Raw genomic sequence first — 25532 nt, forward strand, 5'->3', positions numbered from 1 at the left:
TTATCTTCCTCTGCACCAGTCACGCCTTACCCACAAAGTCAATCATTCCTATCTACTCAAACTGCTCCATCTTCAAATGTGGCCTCTTCTTCAAAAGGAAAGGAGGGTGATGAAAACCTTGTCTTTGCAACAGGGCTAGTAAATTGATACAATTCACTTGTAGCTGGGGAGCTTCCACCTCAATTGTCATTTGTAGATCTTGATCAAATCCATCCGGAGGACGTTGAGGAAATGGACATCACATGGAAAATTGCCATGGCAATATTTAGGGCAAAACAGTTTGCCAAAAAGACAGGGAAAAATAATTGGGGAATGAGCGCTAATAAGAAGGTTGGATTCAACAAGAGAAAGCTTCGGTGCTTCAATTTCCACGAGCCAGGGTATTTTGCTCGTGATTGCCCACATCCCGATAGAAGGGCTAATAATGACAGAACGATGGTTGCAGTTGGGAATAGCCGAAGCAGTGGTTAAGCAAACAATGAAAAGGCTATGGTTGCGCAATCTTTCGACTGAGATGATCAAATACAAGCTCTCAACTTATCTGGACCAGAAAATGCTCATCTGGCACAGGTAAGGGATGATGCTCCAGCAGGGATTGTAGCAGCTGAAGACAGTGTGATGGAGCTACAGTTTGCTTTGATGGTATCCTCTTCTCATGATACTAATTCGTCCAAGGTAAGTCTCCCATCATGCTCTAAGGCTTGTATAGATTATGTAAAAACTTTACATGACAAAATTTAGACATTAGGCAATGAAGTAGAAAATCTTAGGATTCTTCGTGAACTTAATGAAAAATTAATAAGAGACGTAGAAGACCTTAGATATGAAGGGTACCAACTTCGAAAAGGACAAAAACCACTCAAAGCTCAATTGGAATCGAAAATTAAGGACTTTAGGAGACTCCAGGAAGACTACAATAACAAATGTGAAAACTATAATTATGTAGTCAAACAAAATGCTGAGCTAGTGGCTGAACTTGAATCTTTGAAAGGAAAGTTTGAAACCGCCAAACTTGATGTTAGAAAATATGATTTCTCAAGTGAGGTGGTTGCAAATATGATAGACCAAAGCATGCAGTTTAAAAGGAATCAATCGAAAGGTCTAGGGTATAACCATGTACCCCCTCCCTTCAATCATTCATATGTGTCCAAGCCTTTGTCCAAAGAAGAGATTGCCAATGAATCATTTATGGTTTATGGCAAGCCCTCCGGTTTTATTTCGAGAGGATTTATTAATGTTGGAAGTACTAACATTTCTACTTCTCCTGCAGATCAATCCTTGAATCAGTCAAAGCACGAAGTTGAAGGATGTGTTTCTAATAAAAAAATCGAGTCTAAACCTGAAGCTTTAGTTTTTAATAAAGACAATACATTTTCTGATATTTCTAAAGACAATGTTTTTTGTGATGGTGTTTTTATGACTTCTGACACTAGTTTGAATGTTTTGAAAAAGTCTGGTTTGAACTTTGTGGTTGACAATTTTAATGTTTGTGATAAAGATGTTAAAACACCACTAGTTTCACAACCCTCCCCATCTAACGCACCCTCACTTGCCTCACAACCTAATAATGTTGCTTGTTCTTGTGAGAAAAGCAAGGGTGCAGATAGGGAAAACAAATCTGATCAATTTAGTACAAGTTCTAAAAACAACAAGCATATTTGTTTTAATTGTGGCACTAGTGGTCATATTGCTAGAAATTGTCTAAATCGTATGTTTGTGAGTTATAATCTTCCAAGAGGGGAGAATGAGTTCAGAGGAAGGCCTTTAAATAGAAACTCCTCTAGAAGTCGTTCTCAAAATGATGATTGGGCAGATGAACGAAATAGAAAACGGGCTGTTTTTCAAAGACACAACAAGGTTTTTAATCACCCTATCTCAGGCAGTCTGCCAAAAACAAGCACAGCCAAGCCAAGGTCAAGCTCGTCAGAAAGTAGCAGTGGGTCTTCAACCAACTCTGGTAGAAGTCACACATGTTTTGAGCAGACTGTCAAACACTCAATGACTAAATCAACTGGGACATTTAGAAAACCTAATTATAAATGGCTGCCCAAACCTGCTCCCAATACATCATTTGTGTCCTCAGAAAAATTTAAATGTAATAAATCTGAAAAGGCATCGGGATCACCCAGGAAGATAATGACCTGGGTGCCCAAATCTAATTAAACCCGCACATTTTGCAGGGACAGTTGCGGGGAAATGACGTCAGACCCTGGTTCGTCGACATCGGCTGTTCCCGGCATATGACGGGAGATATCGCCCAACTACACAACATTCAATCATTTAATGGGGGATATATCTCTTTTGTGGGTGGAGATGGTGGTAAAATCACTCAAAGAGGAACCGTCTCAAATGGAGTTTTAAGTTTCGAAAACGTCAATTTTGCTCCCGAGTTGAAACATAGTCTGTTAAGCGTTTCTCAGATCTGTGACAAGGGCTATTCTACGCATTTCACTGACAAGGAATGCATGATTCTAAAGCCAGGCTTTTTCATCCCAGAAGAATGGATTCTCGTAAAATCAAAAAGGGATGGGAACGCCTATATCATTGACATGAATCCCAATCTTCCAGAACAATTTACATGTCTATTCTCCAAAATCTCCGAGCAAACTGCCATGCCGTGGCACCGAAGATTAGGTCATGCTAACGCCAAGAACCTAAATCGTCTTGCGAAGAATGAGATGGTCCGTGGGCTGCTCGTCAAGGACTTCATTACGTTTGAGAAATGTGTGTCGTGTGCTCAAGGAAAGCATCATAGAAAGCCACACTTGCCAAAACAGGTCAATTCAATTAGCCAAGTACTTCAATTACTTCATATGGATTTTTTTGGTCCAGTAAATGTTCTAAGCATAAACAGAAGCTCTTACTGTCTGGTTGTGATTGATGACTTCTCTCGATTTACGTGGGTCTTCTTTCTATCCCACAAAGCTGGCATTTCTGAATTGATCAAGAAGTTCATAGTATTAGTTGAGAACCAGACCAACAATCGGGTGAGGGCGCTTCTTAACGATAACAGAACAGAGTTTAAGAATTCTGTTCTCGATTATTTATGTGCGGAAAAGGGTATTTTACGTCAATTTAGTTCGGCTCATACACCTCAGCAAAATGGTGTTGCCGAAAGACGGAACAGAACGCTAAAGGACGCTGCAAGAACAATGCTGTGTGATTCAAAGCTGCCAGTTTTCTTCTGGGCTGAGGCGATAAACACTGATTGTTATGTTCAGAATCGAGTGCTTATCAACAAAGCTCAGATGAAAACTCCGTAAGAAATCTACTATGGACACAAGCCATCAGTCTGTCATTTCCGTGTATTTGGCTGTCCTTACACCCTCCTTCACTTAGATGCCAACCCGAAGTTTAATGCCAAGGCCGATGACTGGTACTTTGTAGGGTATGCTGCTCGCACTGCCTATAGAGTCTACAATAAGAAAACCAAACAAATTGTGGAATCCTACGACGTGCGTTGGTTGGAAGAGAATGAGACGGATGCAAGAGTGGGTATGGATTGGTTGTTTGATTACACGTCACTTTTCAAATCCTTAAACGTGTATTCAAGTGATATATCTAGAAGTGATTCGCACTGGAAGAGTATCTCTGAAGATGAAGACGAAGAATTTGTGTACAAGCCTGTATCTAAATCCTTTGCTTCATCGAAAGGGAAAGCTAAAGCTTCACTTGAGGGAGAGACCTCTGGTTCGCATAAGGGAGGATCTCCTGCCACATCTGAGGGGAAGCCTTCTGCTGCACCTGAGGGGGAGTCTTCTGCAACATCTTCGGGAGAGTCCTCTGCTACTCGTCAAAGGAGGCCATTTTTGGAACATGATAGTCCTCAATCAGTCCATACTGATTCTTCTGATGCTGAAGCGACTCCTCACATATCTACAGAGAAAGAGTTCATTCCAAATGATGCTTCCACTGTCTCTTCAACCTTTATGGAATTACTCTTTCCTGATCTTATTGCAGATGAGTATGTCGCAGAACCATCTAGTGCTGCTCAACCAGCAAATGAAGGAGGTATCAACGTTCACACTCTTCCTGTCTCTGTCAATGACATCAGCCAAGAAATACCTTCAAGGGTTCAACGCGATCATCCGATCGAAAATGTTATTGGCTAGCTAGATGATGGTGTTAAAACTAGAAGTCAGAGTGGAGATGTAAATACATGTCTGTACTCTTGCTTTATTTCTCAAATTGAGCCCAAGAATGTAGAAATGGCTCTAAACGAACCTAGCTCGGTGGATGCAATGCATGAGGAATTGCACCAATTTGAAAAACTCGGTGTTTGGAAGTTAGTTGAGTTACCGAAGGGCAAAAAGTCTCTTGACACACGATGGGTCTATCACAACAAGCATGATGATTAAGGGGTTATTGTGCGAAACAAAGCTCGATTGGTAGTTCGTGGGTTTCGACAAGTCGAGGGTCTTGACTACACTGAAGTTTATGCTCCAGTAGCTCGCCTGGAAGCTATTCGTATCTTCCTAGCGTATGCTTCTTATATGAATTTTACTGTTTTTCAAATGGATGTCAAGACTGCCTTCTTTTATGGCAAGGTGAAGGAAGAAATCTACGTTGATCAACCCCCTGGGTTTTTCGACTCGAAGTATCCTAATCATGTCTACAAGCTGGAAAAAGCGTTATACGGGCTGCATCAAGCTCCTAGAGCATGGTATGCGACCCTAACAAAGCATTTTCTCGAACATGGTTACTCTCGCGGCACTATCGATCAAACATTGTTCATAAAGCACGTCGACAAGGACCAGATACTTGTACAAATATACGTCGACGACATCATCTTTGGATCAACCAGTCAGCAACTTTGCAAGGAGTTCGAAGGTGTAATGAAGAAACGATTCGAAATGAGTTATTTGGGAGAAATAACCATGTTTTTGGGACTTCAGGTTAAACAGAATTCAACCGGAATCCTACTACATCAAGCCAAGTATGTGGAGGATATTCTTGAGAAGTTCGCATTTCATGATGCTAAAGCTGCGTCAACACTGATGGCTGAACGACCTCTTCTGACTCTAGACCCTGAAGGCGAGTCCGTAGATCAAACTCTTTATCGATCGATGATCGGATCACTGATGTATCTTACTGCAAGTCGACCTGACATTATGTTTGCAGTTTGTCAATGCGCACGCTATCAGGCTAATCCTAAACTTTCTCATCTTATTGTTGTCAAAAGAATTTTTCGGTATATTAAAGGAAGCTCTAAATTGGGTCTTTGGTATCCGAAAAATTCTGAATTTGATCTTTATGCTTTTACTGACAGTAATTATGGAGGTTGTGAGCTTGATAGGAAATCTACCTCGGGAGGATGTCAGTATCTAGGTGATAGGCTAGTTTCGTGGCAATGTAAGAAGCAACACACTGTCTCGACTTCCACAGTAGAGGCGGAATACGTTGCTGCATCAGCGTGCTGCTCTCAAGTTATCTGGATCCAACATCAGCTGTTGGACTACGGTTTGAATTACTTTGAAACCCCTATCTATTTTGATAATGAAGCAGCAACTGAAATTGCTAAAAACCCAGTCCAACACTCTAAAACCAAGCACATCGACATTAAAATTCACTTTATCAGAGACTGTTATGAACGATCTTTAATCCGACTAGAACAGGTCCACACTGATAATAATGTGGCAGATTTGTTCACAAAGCCATTTAACAAAGCTCTCTTCGATGTGCTTATGGGATTTCTGAAAATGATACGTTTTGAGGATTAAGTTTTTTATTTTTCTTTTCTTAATTTATTTTCTTTTCTATTTAATTTCATTTTGATTTCTTGTTTTAGGATAGTTTAAATTTGCGCATTTTTTTTAATTTCTTTTATTATTTAATTTAATTCGTGTTCTCACCCATGCACAAATTTAGGGGGAGAAATACAATAATCCAAAAACAACAAAAAAAAAAACAAAAATAGTGTTATTTCTGTTCAAAAAATTTAAAAATTATTGTTGATAGTTTCGGTTGTAGGTATTGTGATGGGAAATGAAATTACCAAGTGATAACGGGCAACCTGAATTGGCATAACATACCTAAGTTGAATCGTCTACGCTCTGTACTCGATGTGCTGGTAGGCACGAAAGATTTTAAATGAACTTGACTAGGAAAGTTGAACCTAATGAATTGAAGGACATGACAAACTTTGACCTAGTTAGATCCGTTTAACCTGATGTCACGACGCAAGGATAGGTTGAGTAGGGAGATATACATGAGAATCTACATGTCACATTAATTGAACCCGTACTTGGAACCATGGCTTAACTTTTCCTCGATGTGCGGATTCAATCCTTAATTCCGGTTGGATGGGGCGACTGGTAAATTCTGATAAATTAGGTCTGTAGAATATCATTTTCTTTCTTTCTTTCTATTAGCCATATGTTGTCTCCTTTGCGAGACTTCTAATCCAACCTAGTACACAACATATGCAACTCTATTTCTCTGCAGGCTATATATATATATATATATATATATATATATATATATATATATATATATATATATATATATATATATGTGTGTGTGTGTGTGTGTGTGTGTGTGTGTGTGTGTGAAATACTTCTTATCTGTTAGCCATATGCTGTCTCCTTTGCATGACTTCTAATCCGACCTGGTACACAACATATGCAACCTTCTTCTTCTCAACCCCTCTAAAGTAGTTAGCAATAGAATTCTGAATCTTTCCTCTCTCTGAATGGTTGTCTTCTCACCCGGTGTAAGGAGTACTCTGGAAGTTCTTGATGGCTGGGGCATATCAGGAAGCGGGAAACACGTTCCAGTACACTTAAAATTGAACTCATATAGATTGTATGTAGATCTCGCTGCTCGATTTAGGTGGACAACAATATCCCTTGGTGTAGTAAGTTAAATGGTCATAAGGTGAATTTATTTAAGATTTAGGAGTTATCGAAATAACAGAAATTTACAATTAGATAAATGCCTGAATCATGTCATTGGTAAAATGTCCAAAAATGTCACAAATCTTTCGTGTTTAAGTGGACCACAATACTGGCAATCGGTCAGACGGAGATGTGAAGATAAGGGTACCGACAAGTGGAATAAGGTTGTCCAACAACTTTGATCCAAGCATCACAAAACTTATAGTGGTTAAGTTTTGTTTTGTAAAATTATTTTTAGTTGAATTTTTTTTTAAATCTTAATTTTAATTTTTAATTTTTAAAAATGTTATTTCTAATTTTAATTTTATTATTTTTACTGTTTTAGTTTTATTTTTTAGTTTCGTTTTATTTTTTTTTTCTAGCAATTAAATTTTGTTTTGTTAGTTTTATTTTTATTTTCGAAATTATTTTAAAATTAATCCTCAAAGTTTTTTTTTTTTAAATTTTAATTGTTGGAAGTTGAAAATATTGGGTAGTTATCAGGTAAGAGGGTAAGTGAGGGTGAAAAAGGGTAAAAAGGAGTTCATTGCCGGAATCTCCTCATTCACGAGATTCCGGCCGCAAACACTTCTTAAACCCTCTCAAAAAGCTCAAAAAATTTTCTTTGATTTTCAGAAAACTGCTTACACCATCACAAAGGTAATCACTTCTAGATCACGAATATATGTTTTGTTTCAATTTTCACTGAGCCATTTTGTCGGAAATAGCGAAAAAGGGTTCGACGGAGCTTACGACCGTAAGCTCCAGCTGTAAACTTCGTTTAACTATTGTTTGGATTTGTTTTGAATTTATTTTGATGCTACTAATCCCTACATTTGCATATATCTATGTGTTATACATCAATTCATCGTTTAGATATGTTTTTCGTGGTTTTTTCGATTAGGTGTTCATCGGCCGTAAACTCGGTGTTTATGGCCCAAGAACTATTCATTTATTGCCCTTATAACTGATTAAATAATTAGGGTATTTCGATATGATAAGCTTGTGAAAAGGCTCTTAGGCCGTAAACTTTGAGTTTACGACCCAAGAACTAGAAGTTTACTGTCGGTTTTTAAAAAAATTAAAATTCGTGATTTCTTTTATAACTTTGGCCGTGAACTTGTTTTTCCAACTCAATTTTTAGTAAAAATTTTGTTTTGATCATATTTTTAATTACAATATTTATTTTGGTTAAAATAAAATTTTATTTTGAGGTTTCTTACAGTTCATGTTTGAGCGCAGAAAATGGCGAATTTGAAATTTGCAGACATGCACAACCTTGCAATCATGCTTGCAAACCCTCCAGCAATTCACTCTGATATGCGCTCGATGTCTCATCGGTTGCAGGAATGTTGTTTAGCATCCGCGATCACAGTTAATCCGGTGGTGTATCAAAATTTGACGATCAACCCAATTTCCCAACGGAAATCGGAATTGAAGATGCTCAAAGAATTCTACGCAGAATGAGCTATAAAGGAAACTTTTCCGCCGACACTAAAGAAGTTATTGCATCCATACTGGAGGTTCTTAGCGCACGTTTTTCTTAGTTGCATTTCGGGCAGAAGGTCTAGAGCCGATGAGATTTCACAGCGCACAACTGGTGCACTGGTATCCCTTGTTGCTGGCATAAGATTCAACTTCTCGAAGTTCATCTTGGATGAGTTTGTCATTAACATCAGAGCCACTACCCGAGATACTTTTCTGCTGTATCCTCGCTTTATCCAAGTGTTCATCAACATTCAGTTTCCTAATGTAAGGAAGGAGGGCGAGACTCTTGATATGAAGTCCTTGGGTCCCCACACGGTGGGGCTCATCAAACAAACTCGTAAAGGCAAGGTTATCTTCCAAGGACTGTATCCTCTAGAAAAGTTTGGAAAGTTTACAGAGTTGGATGAACCGATGGAGTCATACGATTCGTCTGAACAAACCTCGTCAGAGAAGGCATCTTCAGAAAAATCGACTCCGAATAACATTTTTATTGATATATCAGAGGATGAAGGAACTGAAAGGGATAACTCACCAACTCCTGACGCTCAATTTGCCGCAGAACTTGAAAAGGAGTTGAGCCAAGATCAAGATGATGCGGAAATGCATGTCGGTGAAGAAAGAAACGATTCATTCGGTGATCTTCATTTAACAGGTTTTGATCGTGATGACATTGCGGCTTCCTTAGCCAGTAGTGCAAATGTTGTTTCGCATGAAAATCTTGACACGATTTTCAACAATGTCGATGACGTTGTTCTGCAAACAACTGAGACTAGGAAGTCAAGCGAAACGTTAGAAACTCAAACTCCAACATCAAAACAAATGGTGTCTGCTTCAATTCCCATGGAGATGGTTATAGGATGTTCCCCTCCGATATCTACTTCTCCTGCATCTGAACCATTTATGAGTGTATTTACCCCAGATTCTGACCAACCTCTATCTAAGAGACAAAGACTAGACGTGAGGCAATCTGAGCTAATTGCTAACTTGATTAGCGGTCTTCCTACCCCTCCTATCACTACTGCTACCACTAGACTCAAAACCACCAAGATATTTTCAACATGTCCGAGTTCAGCATTTACTGTGGGTGGTCCCTCTGCACCGCCTGGTTTCTCAGTTCCAAGGTATAATCGGGATGCTGCTTCTAAAAGGTTGGTGTTGCACATGGCTGAAGAACAACTTCTATCGCCAAACCCTTGAGGAAAAGGTGTTTCCATTGAAGAAGCTGGTGCTAGGGATGACAATCTCACTCTTTCTGGATTGCAAAAGGAGATTTCAGTTCTAAGCCAGAAGAATATTGAGTTAGATATTCAGGTAGCGGAACTTCATGCTGAGAATGTCAATCTTAGTATTCAAGTTTCTAAGTTGCAATCAAATAAATCTAATCTTGGAGTACAAGTGGTCGAGCTCAAGAAGGATAAAAAGCTGAAGTCTAAGCAGATTTCCGACTTGCAAGATCATTTCAATCTGCTAACTTCAAGCTACTTTGAACTAAAGAAGAAACTTGAAGTAGATCTTGGAGACAAATATCAAACGTCTGTTGAAGAATAAAGGATCAATCTTCACGTACAAGCTTTTCTGGTTGACCTACCAGTTGGTCAGTCTTCTGGTACTACTGATCGTGGTGTTGATGAACCTCCTCTGGCTCCTCATATTACAGAAATCATTCGTCGTGGTCAAGAAGAAGAAGTGGAGAAAGCTCAGTTGCTGTTCAAGAGGAATACTAATCTGACTTCTTCTCGGGGCGAACTGTTAATGATAGTTACTGATCTTGAAGTAGTTCGGTTCCGAGATACGTTTGGCGATAGATCGAGAGTTGCTTCTTAGGGATTCCATGACCCCCTTAAGATGTGGATAGTCATTCACAAGAGCAGTAATTATGAGTTGTACAAGAATAGTCATGATGTTAGTTCATTCACGAGGATTGATTTGGCAGAGCTGTCTCGAGCTACCTTCATCAATTTAATGAATGATCCACAAGTTACTCAATTCAAGCACTTCCTTGATGATCAAGTGAAAAAGGGGTTTCCGTCTATGCCAACAGCAGAATCTGTTGTATCTGAACATACAAATGTTTTGGAACCGTCCACTGACAAGCCGTTACAGGTAGTGATGTGGCCCGCAACAAAACAAGTCACTACTAGAAAAAAGACCTTTAATGACGCGCTTTTTACGACACGCGATAATTAACGATACGCAAAAGGACGTGCCCTTAAAATAGTGTCATCTCTCCAAAAAATTTAAGGATTTACGTCACGCTTTATTGCGTGCCCTTAATTTAGTGTCTCAAGAAAAAAAATTAAAAACACGGAGGGCGCTTTATCTTAAACGCGCGTCGTCTGTACCTGTCGCTTTATAATTTTAATGAAACGCGCTTTTAGTAGACAAGGGGGGAAATGAAATCCCCAAAATTTTGAAAACCCGCCTTTTTTTTTTCTATCTTCTATCTATCTTTCATCTTCAACCTAACAAGGACGAGCATTGCACTCTTGATTTCCCTAACTCTTTCTCATTTTCTGATTCAAACTTGAAAGAATCGAAAAAAAATCTATCAATTTTGAAGCCTAAAGAATCACAACAACCGACTTCATTACATCTTCATTACAACAAGCCTAAAAAAATCTTGCTACTAAGAAAAATCCCAAACAACCGGTGGTATTTTCCCTAAAATTCAAGGATTCTCTCATGCGATTTTAGCGATTTTTGTTTCCCCCCTATTTTTTTTTGGCATCGATCACTTCTTAGGCGGTCTTGGCCTTCATAATTATTGCATCTGGTTTCCCTTGTTCTCCTCCACCTATGTTTCCATATTTTATCTTCAAGTTCTTCTCATCAATGATTCAGCTGATTCATATGATTCCAGGTAAAGGAGGAGGAAGAAGAGCTATCATTCAAGTTCTAGGAGTAGAAGCAGGAAATCAATATCAGTATGTGAGATCGAGTAAGATGAATCCACTAATAAAAAGAATACACACCAAAAAAACTCATAAACCCGCGTTATCAGCTACATAAGCCAGAAATCCTTCGCCTAGGGTTTTATTTATCAACGCTCCCGCCAAAGGTACTCTCGTGTCTTATTAACCTGAGTACATGTATACGTTTCTTGACAAATTTCTTGGATTTTCTTGGATTCTCAAACCTCCACCGCTTCACTTCCCACCGACGACCTCCGCTCACCTCTCCCCCCCCCCCCCCTCCGAAATTCAGCTGCTTCTAATTTGGGGGTTATTACCCCAGTTCCTTTCCATTGCTCTCTGATTAAACAATTTATTGCCGATTGCGAAGCCTCCACAAACCCTACCTCAACTCCATCGCCATCTACAGTTGACTTGGCCTTGATGTCTCCCCTTCATCATCATTGGAAGCTAGTCCTGTAGACAGTGATGATTTTTCTCAGTTGCCTAATGGCAACCCTCATGAGGCATCACCCACTAGTATTCTTGAGGTTGGTAAAGCTCCTAATATTTTCTTGAATCTTGATCGTCTTTTTATGTGGGTAAGATTTTAATTTTGAATTTTTGATTCTGAAATAGATGATGACATCATTTCCGGTTCTTGGAGGTCTACTTTTATCCCCTCTTCCTTATGAACTCTTGTATTTGACTGAAAAAGAAAAATGGTAGGATAGTAGTTGTGGTTCTGTGCATAAAAAAAGTGAAGACAGTTAATAGGCCTGATATTAAAGTTGACCGAAACGAGAAGAAGCCAAAGACCGAGGGTAATTTGGTCCCACCTGAACTGAAAAACATCAACATTGTTTGTGATGGCATTGGTGGTGAAACAAAAAGGAAGCTGACATGGATAATTTGTCTTGTGAAGAACCACTCTCTAATGGTATGAGGGTGGATTTCAGAAAAGGTGCTGCCTTTAAGGGTGGATCATCTGGTGTTATACCAAAAGAGGAATCATTATATCTAGTTTTGTTTTAACTTGATTTTTTGTTTTAACTTGTTCAGGTATGGGGAAGGCAGAGGTAAGATGATTAGTTGTTCTATCCATTTTCATTCTAGGGCTTTTTGGTTGTTGGCTATTTAGTACAGGTATGGTCAAGAAATGAGTTACTCAGTTTTCTTAACTTATCCCATATTTATCCTCTTCTTTTTCATCCATCTTTGTCCTGTTTCTTGTACCCCTTTAAGTTAAGTTCCTGCCCATCATAAATCCAAAACTATCATGTAGGGTTCATCTGCTGCCAGTTCTTCTACAAGTGTATCATCAAAATAAAATCACATCCTTAGTCTCTTATTTCATAAAACTCTATAGATATGTATGTATATGAACATGTTCAGTGAATCATGTACGTGTTTTTATTCAACCAGCAGAGGCATTGATTCTGTTGCCCTCTGTGGAATTGCAATATCAATCTCTTTTGGGATTACCCAATCCATGTGTGGTAATCTTACTCATATCACATACATATACAAGCATGAATCCCATAGTTCTTCATACTCATATATTTTACATTTTTTCCTGAAGCAGTACATACGTTCAACTATAGTGAGCTACAAATCCGAATTAAACCCAATCCAGAAAAATGGATGTTTACAATATTGCAAGAAGTTTCACAATTTGAAACTTTCTTGATACAAATAAATAGATTTTGAATTATTAGTTAATGTTCAATTTTCAAGCTTCGACATTTTGTTTTTTAGTCGCTACCTCAGCCTTGGTCAGTCCAGGCAGGCATCTGACGTTGCTGCCTGTTGGAATAGCTGACTTCTTCGGCTTACCCTTTTGATCTTATTTTGTGTTAATTCTATATTTTTGGATCTGCTATCTTTGGTCTTATGGAATCTTGATTTACATTTTTTTTCTTCAGTTTTTACTTACAATTTTGTGGGTTTTATATGTTGATAGGAAAAGGTGGTGGTGGTGGGACAGATACAGTGGCAATGGAAATAGGTGGTGGCGATGGGGGACACAACACCCAGAATATGGTGGCGATTGTTATATGCACTTATGAAGGTTGATTGGTCTGTTTCTCTAATACATATTTTTTCTTCAAGTATTATTTAATTTACCATCACTATTTGTTTAGCTTGTAGGTAAAGTCCACTAATTTAATAGTTTCCCACCAAATATTCGATGACAATTTTTTGATTTATTTAAGTTTCAATGCTCCTATACAGGTAACTACTTTGTCTGATCTCCATTTTTTTGTCAAGTTTTGCCCTTCCTTCTTTTGATGAAGGGTTCAACTCCTGTTTGAGACTTTAAGTGGAAGTTGGAGTAGTTTAGGACTATATTAGATTTACCATTTAACAAAAAAAGTTGCTTAATAACCTTCCATCATTGTTATAAGTTTATGATCTTTTCGTTGACTCACCTTTTGACATCTTTACAAAGCTCAAGATGTAGTCTAAATAAGAAGCTTAGAGTTTTGAATGATGGAATGAATATTATGAAGGTTAGTAAGTTAATTGCTTTTTTCTCTTTATTGACATAGAAAACAAGATGAAGTTTTAACATATTTTCTTCTCTTTATCGCTCCTAAAAGTGAAACCTGTAGTGCCCTTATTGACACTTGATGTCATTGTAGTTTGTTTAATCCTATAAATGTAAATAAAAATTTACAAAAAAAAGATTAGAATGGAATCCATTTCCAAATCCTATGGAATTATATTATTCCTAACATAAGATATTTATGATTCATCCATGTGATTTTAATAGTTTTATGTCAAAAGAAAAAAGAGAAAGAGAAAAATATAGTAAAAGAAAATGTTAAATGTTAACACTCACTTCTGATTTTATATTTTTTCTCAAAGAATGTGCAATGGGAGTAGCAGGTTGAGGTGCCTTAAAAGAATAAAAGTCTTGGTGGGCTTGGAGTTCCTGCTGTTGGCATGGCGTTCCCTGGCTATGTTACTCAGCCCAATGGAATGGGGAATTTAGAAATGACATGGTACTTTAAATATATATAAATAAATAAATATTTATGATAATAATAGTTAGGTGAGTAAATGGATAAAATTGTGAAATTTTGTTGTAGGCTACCTGTTTTTGCTGGTGCTGTTGGGGCTTTAGGTGCTGCAGGAGCTTTAGGGGCAACATATTGTTCACCTTATATCACAATGGATGGTGCTTATCATGCTAGGCCATCTGGCCAGACCTCTACCTTGCCTCCTACAAGTTATGTTGCTTGTTATTATGATTTACGATTCTGAGGGTAAAAATATAGTTAATTATATAAAAAATGTTGACATGTTACATTTGTCTATTGGAATAATTATTTGTATGATATTAACTTTTGTGCAATGTATTGTATTTTTTGTATATGGTATTTTATTTTCTATTATGAGACATGAAATGCAAATTTAATTTGAAAACTAGTAAAACTATAAATACTTTTTTTTAAAAAAAAAATTAAAATTACGATACGCAAAAATGTGTGTCGTCTTCATTTATGACATGGCCTTTCTTGACAGGGGCTTTCTTGATACGCATTGCGTGTCATTAACACGCGCGTCGTAAGGTTACGACACGCGAATGCGTGTCGTCTTCCTTTATGACACGGCCTTCCTTGATACGCATTGCGTGTCGTAAATGAGCGTCATAATTGCGTGTCATAAATGCGCGTCGTAAATGCGCGTCGTCTATAGACGACGCGCAAAAGCGCGTCGTCTCTCGTTATGACAGGGCCTTCCTTGAAGCGCATTTGCGTGTCGTCTGAGCGTTTTACGACGCGCAATGAGCGTCGTAAAAGGCCTTTTTTGTAGTAGTGAGTCATGCAGTTTCCTGTGCTTCAAGGCTATTCAGATGGGTCTCTTTGTTCATTGGAGTGTTGGGTTTATGATGAAACTACTTCTGGTGCCATCATTAAGCTTAAGAATGGGTGCATCAGGCTTTACGATCGCAGAGACTTGTTGCAGTTCAGGAAGTGGGATATTCACTATCTCAGCAACTTTCAGATTAAGGTTGTTGAAGATATATATGAAGAAGGTGCTAAAGTGTACGCGACGATGGTGGCTGAAATTTTGAGCAAGCGTGTGTGGAACGGAGCCATGGGACAAATGGACGTTATGATTGTCAACAAAGGGTGACCTTGGGCTAGTCCAAACCAAGGGGGAGATTGAAAGGCCTAGAATAATGGTTTGGTCCAGGTATACGAGTTAGTGATAGGGGTGTGTATATGAAAAGCATTTTTGTTCAGTTTGCGGTTGTAATAGAGTTTACGGCTGTAAACTCCTTACGGATGTAAACTCCTCACGGTAATAAGGTCTATATATATAGAGTTATGTCAGATGTTTTAGGTTGTTGATGCCTTTCGTATTTTCGAGTTCCACCAAGTTGTATCAGATGTTTTAAGGCTATAAAGCGTATGCAAGCTTGGTTTGTTCTTTCTTTGCTTATTATTTCGTATTGTGTGGTTGCTATTTGTCTTTGATCATTGGTAGATCTGATTTTTGGACTTTACATGAAACTCACTCAACCCTTATACAGGATGGAGTTTATGGCTTGGTTGGGGGTTCACCCAACACCAACCGCGAACGGGGTTTTTCACGACTACTGTTAAACACGAAAATTTTAAAATCATACATCCTTAATTTTGGTTCGCTTGACGAATATTATTTAAAATATTCCAACGGGTTTAAATCCGCTCAAAAATATTTTGGGATGAAACTAACGAAAATTTTTGGGTTGTCACATCATCTCCCTGTTAGAGGGAATTTCGTCCCGAAATTAGAGTTTAGGCAAAGAAGTAGGCATGAATGATCGAGTAATGAGGTGAGGGAACTTCCTATTTGAATGGTCCTTGCGCCCCCAAGTGAACTCCGGTCTTCGCTTGGCGTCCCAGCGAACCTTCACTAGTGGGAGGCGGATTCATTACGCTCGCTTGATTCCTCGGTACACAGATTCCTACGGGTTTTTCTACGAAATTAGGGTTCCCAATGATTGCTGTCAAGACGAGTGGGTTTATACAAGTCACGTCGAACAAATACTTTGTCCATGCTGGGGACGTGAATAAACTATGGTGGAATTTATGGAATTCCAAAAGTAGTTATGGCCTGACAAGGGTTGGACCAAATCTTATAGAGAATCTCAGATGGTCCTAAGCTCTCGGGAAGATAGAGCTTTTCGGTCCTCAGAACATAATGCACTTCTATGGTGAGATCATCACTGGTGTGATCGTCATTTTGAAGTTCCAAATGTTCTCTCATACTGGAAGTGTAGTCCTTCAGGGTGGTTCTTAGAAAGATCGGGTTGTCCTCAGATTCATGTTTCGTATTGATTGGCTTTTAGAGGTTTTCTGGACCATCGGATGTATTGGCTACACATTGGCATTTAATTGGTTTCGTGGAATCTATCTCAACTTAGTGCAAAATGGACCTGCACTTTTGATTTCTTGAGGTGTTCCTAACGGAGACTCTCAAAGTTAACGAAACAAAGCCTTAGCAGACAATGGTTAGAGGGTTTTAGATTTCATCGTCGATTAACAGATGCTTTCACAGTATGATTCTTAACTTGGAAGGAATCACGCTCTTACTTGCTTCGCTATTTCATGGATAGTAGCCTTTGCTCAGGCTAACTTAGTTCTTAGAGATTTTCCGAAGTGTTGGACTATCTCGGGAGGTGGTTCTACTATTTCTATGTGAGATAGTATCCATGGAACACCTGGTAGTCCAATAAATCTCTAAAATATGCTCTATTCTCTAAGGAGTCGGTTTATTTCAGTTGCAGAAAGCGCGTGCTCTTGTATAACCCATCGACTAACACCTAGACTGGTGTCAAGTCTATAATATCTTCTGGATCTAGGTTATAAGGATTAACGCAACCTACTTTCGCACTTTAATAAAGTATTCTTGGCTGCGGAGGTTATCATGTGGCTCTTGGCATTCTAGTGTTCGCTTCATAGAATGCAGTCTATCATCTACAGGGCAACAGTGACTTCTCTCACGTAAGGGGAGGAGTGTCCTAGGCACTACTCATCGGTAACGGAGTGGACGAAGTGCCTGAGTAGTGCGGACATCTTCTGCAACTACTCTTCCGGTGGTTTTGAATTTTCTTGATTTAGGTTAAGCTAGAAATATAGGGTTTCGTTACTCGAAACTTCTAATCTTCTCATCCACTATTCTCAGAGTTTACCTTATCGCAGCTTTCGGAATTTCCGGGATATTCGCTAAGATGCTTAATTCATGGGATTAAGCGTGACTGGATGGTCGTAGTCAATGTCCTTGACTCTTACAACTCAGATTTGTTTACCAACTGAGGGTGTTAGCTACTATGTTGGCTTAACCGGGATGAAAACAAATTTTAGATTTGTGGTCAATATAGTAGCTCAACCCGCAGTGGTTCTCTTGACTCTAGTTCATATTCTATGGGATAGGATGAAGGGTTTTGCTATGAGGTTCGTGGTAGAGCTCATACTCGGCTTAACCACTACTGCTTGGTGTATGCAAGCCGTATATAATTGAGGTCAGCAGGATGTTCAGTTGTGCGACTCCACCCCAGACCCACAACCCAACGAGGAACATCGAGTAGGGAGGAAGCACACATCTTAAATCTTTTTAATCTCAATTATATACCACTCTTATGCATATACTTAGTTATAGTAGTCAGTCCCATGAGTTCTATCCTGTTGATTCACGAACCTGATTGTGAGGTGCGAAGGGTCTTCCTGGGAGATCTACGGAGTAGGCTTCGAGTGGTTATCATCTTCTGGAATACCTGCAGTGTCTTTCGCTTCGGGTTCTATCTGTCTAAGAAGGGTTGGTTAACACCGCGTGATACCCTTCTCCTGGGTACTTCGGAAGGTTTGAAATAAGAGTGACGACTGACGGATCACATTAGGTTTTATTATTTTTAGGTTCGGAAGAACCTTTATTTTCCGAAATGGCTATGGTGAAAGTTCTTTTTACACAGCACTAGGGAGTTACACATGGTTGCACTAAGTCGAACCATGATTGATAGAGGCGTCGAAGTTGGCATACATCGACATGACATAGAATGAGGATCGATAGGGTCATGTGCTGAACGAGCACACCAGTACTTGGCGTCTCAGGTTTCGTCCGGTGTATCACTGTCGCGGATACTTAGACCGATAGAGTCGACGTGAAACTATAGAGGGTCCTGAGTGTTTCTGAGTAGAGTACCTTTCATGAATGGATTCTCATGAGGCCTTTCTATAATCGCCTAGCATATGCTAGTCATGTATAATTAAGGTGGGGAGGACTGTTGACTGAGCGACCCCGCCTTAAATCCACAACCAAACAAGGAACAGGAAATGAGGCGGCATTCACTCACTCTAGGTCTATCCATCTCAATTATACATGGCCGTAACGTATATATCTAGCCATTATAGTTTTACCTGATGAAATTTTAAATTTTACAACAGTGCTGCGACTTTCGCCTTAACGGGGAAGTAATTACATTTTGAATTAGCCTTTTAATGTTTTCGGTTAGTTATCTGAGATTGAGAGACGTACCAAAAATCTACCGGGTTCCTTGATGCTTTTCCCCCAAGCATTAAAGTTAGACTCCTCATGTGTCTTTGTTGTTTCCTTCGGTTGGACAGTCCTTCTTGAAGTGTCCAATCTCACCACATAGACGACAAACTGGACTGGACCCCACCCATGTGGTTGATGTAATGAACTCAACTGGTGCTTTGCAGTTACAAGAGGTGTGCCCCTTCCTGTTGCACCTAGCACAGAAGAGTTCTCAACATATACCTTGATGATGGTAGCTACACTTGTTGCGGTGGAGAAGGTTTCCTAGGTATGGTCTTGTAGGTGTCAGGATGAAAGGGTTGGTAGGGGTATTGACTGTCTCCGCTCGTTGCCCTTCGGAAGGTCTTTGAGCTGAGGTACTTCCCTCCTCGTTCTTGAACTTTCTCTTCAGTGGATTTGGTTGAGGCTCTTGGGTGACTGGGTACACAGAGGTTGGTTGCTGCTGTCCATTGCTTGGATCGGAATTCCCGATAGGGCTCTTGCTAACATTGGCGTCGTTAGCATTCAGTTGAGCCATGACAGCTGCTACGGCTGCCGAGACTGCAGCCTAGAACGTAGCTTCATCAAATAGGAGAGTCGGTTTCTTGCCAGCGGATGGGTTACGCTTCTTCGGAGGCATGGTTTTTCCTACACGGAAAGGAACACGAGCTGATGAGAGACGATGGTTAACCCTGGACGTATCTATCCTTATTATAATAGGCATAATTTTTTCCTGCACCTCGGATATTGGTTGTCTGAGTGTCGACCTACATCCCTATGATGTAGTTCGAGTATTCAAGGTAGGGGTAAAAGTATCGGAAAGCCATGAGATGGAAGTCGTTCCTACTATGTTACCTTTATACTAGGAAAGGTTCACTCTGCGGCTTGGAAAGATTGGAGGGAAGTTCGGAACGAGCATCACAGAAGAAAAGGCTCATGAAGACTTATGGCTAAACATTTTGAATCAAGGTTTTGAGATCCGATCTAATCGTATTACTAGCGACGGAAAAGGCGATTTACCTAACACATAGTGTGAGTAGTGTAATCACTAACTCACTAAATTGTATTATTTTATGGGTGTATTAGCGTGACGAATACGAGGAAAAGACACTTCTCGGGTTCCATGTACTGGCTCCCTCTATCTACCTCATATCCTTGACTGGGACCGGCGTTGGTTTTCTTCGGATAGTTTCCTAGGGTTCTTTTCTCGTGAAGACATATTGAATTTCTATTCCGCCTTACTTCCAATCCTGACTCTGAGTGTCATCACTTCATGATGGATGACCGGAAATCTCCGAAGTTTAGGCGAAATTCCCATCGATGTCTCTAAAAAGGTATAGGCACTTGGTGGTTTCAATAGTCTCGTCCTAGTTTATTTATTTCCGAACTGGAAATCGTCTCAATGAACTTCTCCTGGATCTGAATCAACTCTTCTGGCAAGCACCGAAGTGGATAGGGTTTTCTACAGGGTTCGTGCGAGAATGGAAATGTCTAAAGAATCCTAAGAGATTATTAACATTTCACTGAGTGATCCATATCGAGTCCTGCTAAAATTACATAGGGTACACAAATCATATATAGCTTAGATCCGTAGGCCTTCGAATATGTGATACTACTCTATATCCACATCCCAACGAGGAAAAGGAAATAGTGCGAAACCACACATTCTCAGCCTATGGGATCCTTATTATATATAACCTTGGAAGTGTATCCTTTGTAATCATAGGTATATAATTAAGGGATGTTTTTAGTTTTTCACACAAGGTTATCTATGGATCCTAAAATACCCCAATGGTATTTTAATTTCTTGTTTGATTCTCATCTTCTGAATATGATTCCAGGATTAATGTGAGTCCTTTAGTATTCCAAAATACTCATATAGTATTTTAAACATTATGTTTGGCTCTATCATTCCTATTTGGTAACTTTTAGACCTGTTGCAACACCACTATCACTCCCAAGCACACGTTCATCGCATCTCGAATAAATGTAGTTGATCAGGTTACATTTATTCCAGCTTACAATTACATAACTGCCTAGGTTTGACTGTAGTGCTCAACATCCGAAGACTTTTATTCTTGTTCTTCTTGTGATACTTTGTTCGGGTGTTTAGATTCTAGATGTTCTTATACTTTTGTAAAATATGGTTATATTTTAAAGTATAATTCTTGGTTAGAGTGTTTTATCCATATGTATTTATAGGCTATATATCTTTTATAAATTGATATATCGAGCTCACTACAAACAATGCTCTGATACCAATCTGTCACACCCCAAAACCGGAACGGTGGAAACGTTCTGGGGTGGATGACGTGATGTCCAGTATCACAACATATGCAGTATAGTAATCAAAGTACAAAAACGATTGCATTAATAGTAATAGTTTTACATAAGTTACAATTCATAGCAACATCAAAGTAATACAAGTAATAATATAGGTGCAGCTTGGTACTAGGCTGACTTCGCCAAAAGCTCCTGGAGTGTACCTGTCTATCGCTGACCTGAGAATACAAGTTATTTTGAAAGCGAGTATCAACATTCTTATAAATGCTGGTGACTTCATAAGTATTTAGTGTCATTTGTGTAAGTAAGCATTTTATTCAAAATAACTTTATAAAAAGTAGTAGTTCAGAATCTGCGGTGTATTAGAGTCCTTTACAGAAAATCCTATATTTTCTAAATAAAAGCAGTCTTCTACCAAGACTCGCCAGAGTTATGTTCTAAAGAGTATTTTTCCCCGAAATACTATCATTACTAAAATACGGTATTTGATTTTTAATGAATGTAGGAGGATATCACTACTAAAATATACTAGGGGAAAATAACATATGCCTCAGCAGAAAATACTGCTGACTAAAGCAAAAGATATCATAGACTCCAGGAGAGTATCGAATGAATGATACGCCTGGCTCAGTCAAACAAAAGGAAACACAGACCCCAGACGATATCAAATGTACAATACGGCTAGCAAGGTCTAAAACAAAGAAACACAGACCCCGGACAGTATCAAATGAAAGATACAGCTAGCAAGGTCTAAAACAAAGAAACACAGACCCCAGACAATATCAAATGAAAGATACAGCTAGCAAGGTCTAAAACAAAGAAACACAGACCCCAGGCAGTATCAAATGAAAGATACAGCTAGCAAGGTCTGAAACGAAGGGAAATCTTAAGTGGGTTGTTTCAAGAATACTGTGTTAAATTCACGTTACCTTAAGGCCATGAATTATAAGGTAAACATGGAGATACTCGTAACCATACTTATTGACACTAGAGTACTTGACGCCCTGCAAGCGTCGAAATAAATGTGACATTTGTCACCCCTTGGCTTGGTAGGCCGTGGATTGTAGCTAGCAGTTAGGGTGTGGGAGTGTCAGTCCCGTATTGATCTATACACACAATGCCCGCTCTCCCTACAAGAGACTCTGGTTACCGACATGGCAATGGGGAAATCCGTGTCCTGAAGATGCATCTTGTATAGTGAATTCTGATGTAAGTGCTGGACTAACGATAGAGACTCACAACTGAACTGACTCCTTTGGAATTCGCGTACTAGACAGAGTAAACAGAGCTTCCTAACTATTCCTATAATAGTTACTAGTGTCCCTGATCTATGAGTGACGAGTGGAAGGATGGCCTTGCTACCCAAGGAACATGAACTGGCCAATTAAAACCTTTATTTCTATACATGTTTACATTATATATAATTAATGATTAAACGACCTTCAGACGGATATCTGATACCCACCAGACCACATCCAAATGAGGAAAAGGAAATAGGGCGAACTAGCCTTCCTAAGTCTTTTAAACATTATTTATATAACTATACAAGTACAGGCATGCATTTAACAAAGCAGAAGTATAGAAGTATATAAGAAAACTTTGGTAAAACTTTTGGAAAACCTTTAAAAATAAGAATTTACGACTTGATATAGTTATGTAAAACAAGCTTTGAAAACCGTTCATAAACACGTTTTGAATATAATTTAATAACACAATATAAGTAAAGAAAACCTTTGTTTAAAAACCATGATGTAACTGGTTTAGAAGTAAAACATGCATCACGAGAGATAATTTGAGAAAAGATTTAAATAAGTAAAAATGTTTAGGAAAACCATCTATGGTATTATACTTGGTAAAACAACTGAAAGTGTGATAAATCCTTGTGCATGCGGGTTATTAATCACATATGATTGATATGATAACTGGCATGTTTTAACTTGTATTCTCCCACCCCCATAAAAGCATGTAAAAACATTTAAAAGGTTAATTCATGGGTATGAACTCACCTGTTGTAAGTGGATCAGGCGGAGGTGCCGGTTGGGTGCTCGGTGTCAAGTGAAGACTTGAACACACTTAGTGACCTATTAACATATGATGACATATGTTTACATACAATTAGTAATTATAATACTAATTAAACATGTAAACGCCTCCTAATGTACGGAAAACACTTTGGTCAAGTGCTAGGGGCTATTGGGTTGCAAATAGGGGATTGTATGGCCTAGATAGGGAGTTTACTGTTATAGAGTTTACAGCCCTAAGACCATATCCCCATGAGTTTACGGCCATAAACTCATGGGTGGTTTGTTATTTGATGCTTCAAGGTCTTATCTCACTCATAGAATCATGCTAGAGTCGAATCAAGGGCTAAGGAAGTGATTGGGGCTCAAAATGGACACAATAGGGAGTTTACGGTTCATTGACCACTCCTTGAGGAGTTTACGGTTCATTGACCACTCCTTGAGGAGTTTATGTCCGTAAACACAAGATTTTACGGTCGTAAAATCATGTTTATCCATTTCATTCGTTGTTTAGTGATTCTAACTCATGAACACAAGGTTCTAGTCACTTATATGAGCATAGGAAGGTGTTAAAGGCACTTAAACACCTTGGAAAGGTGTTTACAGTCTATGAAAATGTTCTTAGGGAGTTTACTACGTTAAACACATGAGTTTATGCCAGTAAACTCATGTTAGTCCATGAATTATGTGTTTTGGTGCATCAAATGAAGGATTACAAGGCTCTAGGCACTCATGGAAGCTTTTGGAGGTGTTTGAGGGGTAGTTTAACACCCAAAAAGGTGTTTATGGTCCTTGAAGATGGGTTTACGGTCTAAGAATGTTCTTAGACCGTAAAATCATGTTTACTCCCCATTTTTACGATTTTGGTGTTCTCAGTCCTTTCATGCAAGCCTCTAAGTCATTGCTAAGCATTAGAAGTGGTTTGGAAGGGTTTTTAGGCACCAAAACCCTCTTTCAAGGTGTTTACGGTTTTGGGATGCTCTCAAGACCGTAAAATCTTGTTCTTGGGGATTTTGGATGTTTAAGACACGAATTTTCAAGCTAGATGAGACAAACAACAAGCTAGGAAGGTTAACTTACCGATTTGAAGCTTGAAGGGGTGATTTTTGACCAAAACCCGATTGAAGGGTTACCACTTATTTGAATCTAAGCATCGAATAAGTGGTACCAAAGAGGGAATATTTCTGAGCTCCTCATCAAATCTTACCATTCTATTTTGTTCTGTCGAGTGTCCTTCATGTTTTGCATGTTCTCAAGTTTTCTTAGATCTATTCTGCGATCTTCAATTTGTTTGAATCTTTTATATCAGGTTCTTTGTTTTAATTACATTTTTTTTATTTGAATTGAATCCTTTGTTTATTGTATTTATTATTACTCGATTTTTCTTGAAATCATGTTTAAAATTGATTCATCTAGTGGAATCAATTTGCCAAGTGGTGTTGGATCTAATACGTGCAATCCAATTCTCTTTCCTAAAGATTGTGAAGTTTGGGGGATACATTTCAAAGATTACATCACATGAATTCAAGATCATGGTCCTTATATGTGGGAATCGATTATGAATGTTCCATATGTGTGTTCTAAAATGAAGACGTTCGTGTTCGATCAAAGTGATTGCTTGAACATTTTTGCTAAACATGATCTCACTACAGATGAAAATGATATGCTTCGAAATGATTTCCGTACTAAGAGAGACTTACATTTTTCTCTAACTTCAAACATATTCAGGTTGTTTAGCCCTCTCAACATAGTGAAAAAATTTAGGATCAGTTGATGGAACTTTATTATGAAGAAGAATATCAAACACATTCTATTCATACAAATTTTCAATCAGAATTTGGTTCTTACAAAGAAAAGGACAACAGAAATTTTGATCAAACTGTTGATAGGTTCAATCATCTTCATAGAAAAATGTTAAAGAATGGATTCGAAGGACTGTGATTGAATCGAAGGTTACTTTTCTAAATGGATTGCTTTTGGAATGGAAGTCAATTGTATCCATTATTAAAGCTCATGAACAATTCAAAAGTTACAAGTTACTTTAGGTTGTTGGTATTCTTCGTACTCATTAATCAAAAGTGATGTAAGATGTGAAATTTGTTCCAAATGCTAGACATCTTATGTTGGTTGTGATGGGTGGTATTGTTACGGAGAAGAAGTAAAAAATGTTTATTCTGATTCCGAAGAATTCAATGATGAATTTACTAGTGAAGAGAAAGCCTTAATGGCGAACAAGCCAAAAATGTTCTTCAAGAAAAATTTCGCAAAGTTTAGAGGCAACAAATCATCAAGATCAGATAGCAATGAAAGTTCATATATGGGAAATAATTCTAATTCGGATTGAAAAAAATGAAGACTCAAAGGCTATCAAAAGGAGGAAGAGAAGAAGGAAAATAAATTGTTCGGTAATCAAAAAAATCACTTTGCAAAAGAATGTATGTTGC

General features: G+C 38.6%; 1 protein-coding gene across 1 annotated transcript; it reads left to right on the plus strand.

The window, feature by feature from the left end:
* Window positions 1-2678: 2678 nt before the first annotated feature.
* Window positions 2679-6002, plus strand: LOC128132935 (uncharacterized). The gene is made up of 3 exons (XM_052769947.1): window positions 2679-3259; window positions 3566-4011; window positions 5959-6002. Exons 1-3 carry the CDS (start codon window positions 2679-2681, stop codon window positions 6000-6002), a joined length of 1071 nt encoding a protein of 356 aa, XP_052625907.1.
* The last annotated feature ends 19530 nt before the right edge of the window (window positions 6003-25532 follow it).

This window comes from Lactuca sativa, chromosome 3, assembly GCF_002870075.4.
Source record: "Lactuca sativa cultivar Salinas chromosome 3, Lsat_Salinas_v11, whole genome shotgun sequence".
Classification (NCBI taxonomy): domain Eukaryota; kingdom Viridiplantae; phylum Streptophyta; class Magnoliopsida; order Asterales; family Asteraceae; genus Lactuca; species Lactuca sativa.

Excerpts from the sequence above, each read along its gene's own strand:
- LOC128132935 (XM_052769947.1), top strand. The coding sequence starts at position 2,679 with ATGGTCCGTGGGCTGCTCGTCAAGGACTTCATTACGTTTGAGAAATGT. Across the intron at positions 3,260-3,565 it reads AAAGCTCAGATGAAAACTCC|AAGTGATTCGCACTGGAAGA; the intron begins GTAAGAAATCTA and ends TGATATATCTAG. Across the intron at positions 4,012-5,958 it reads TCAACCAGCAAATGAAGGAG|TTTCGGTTGTAGGTATTGTG; the intron begins GTATCAACGTTC and ends TATTGTTGATAG.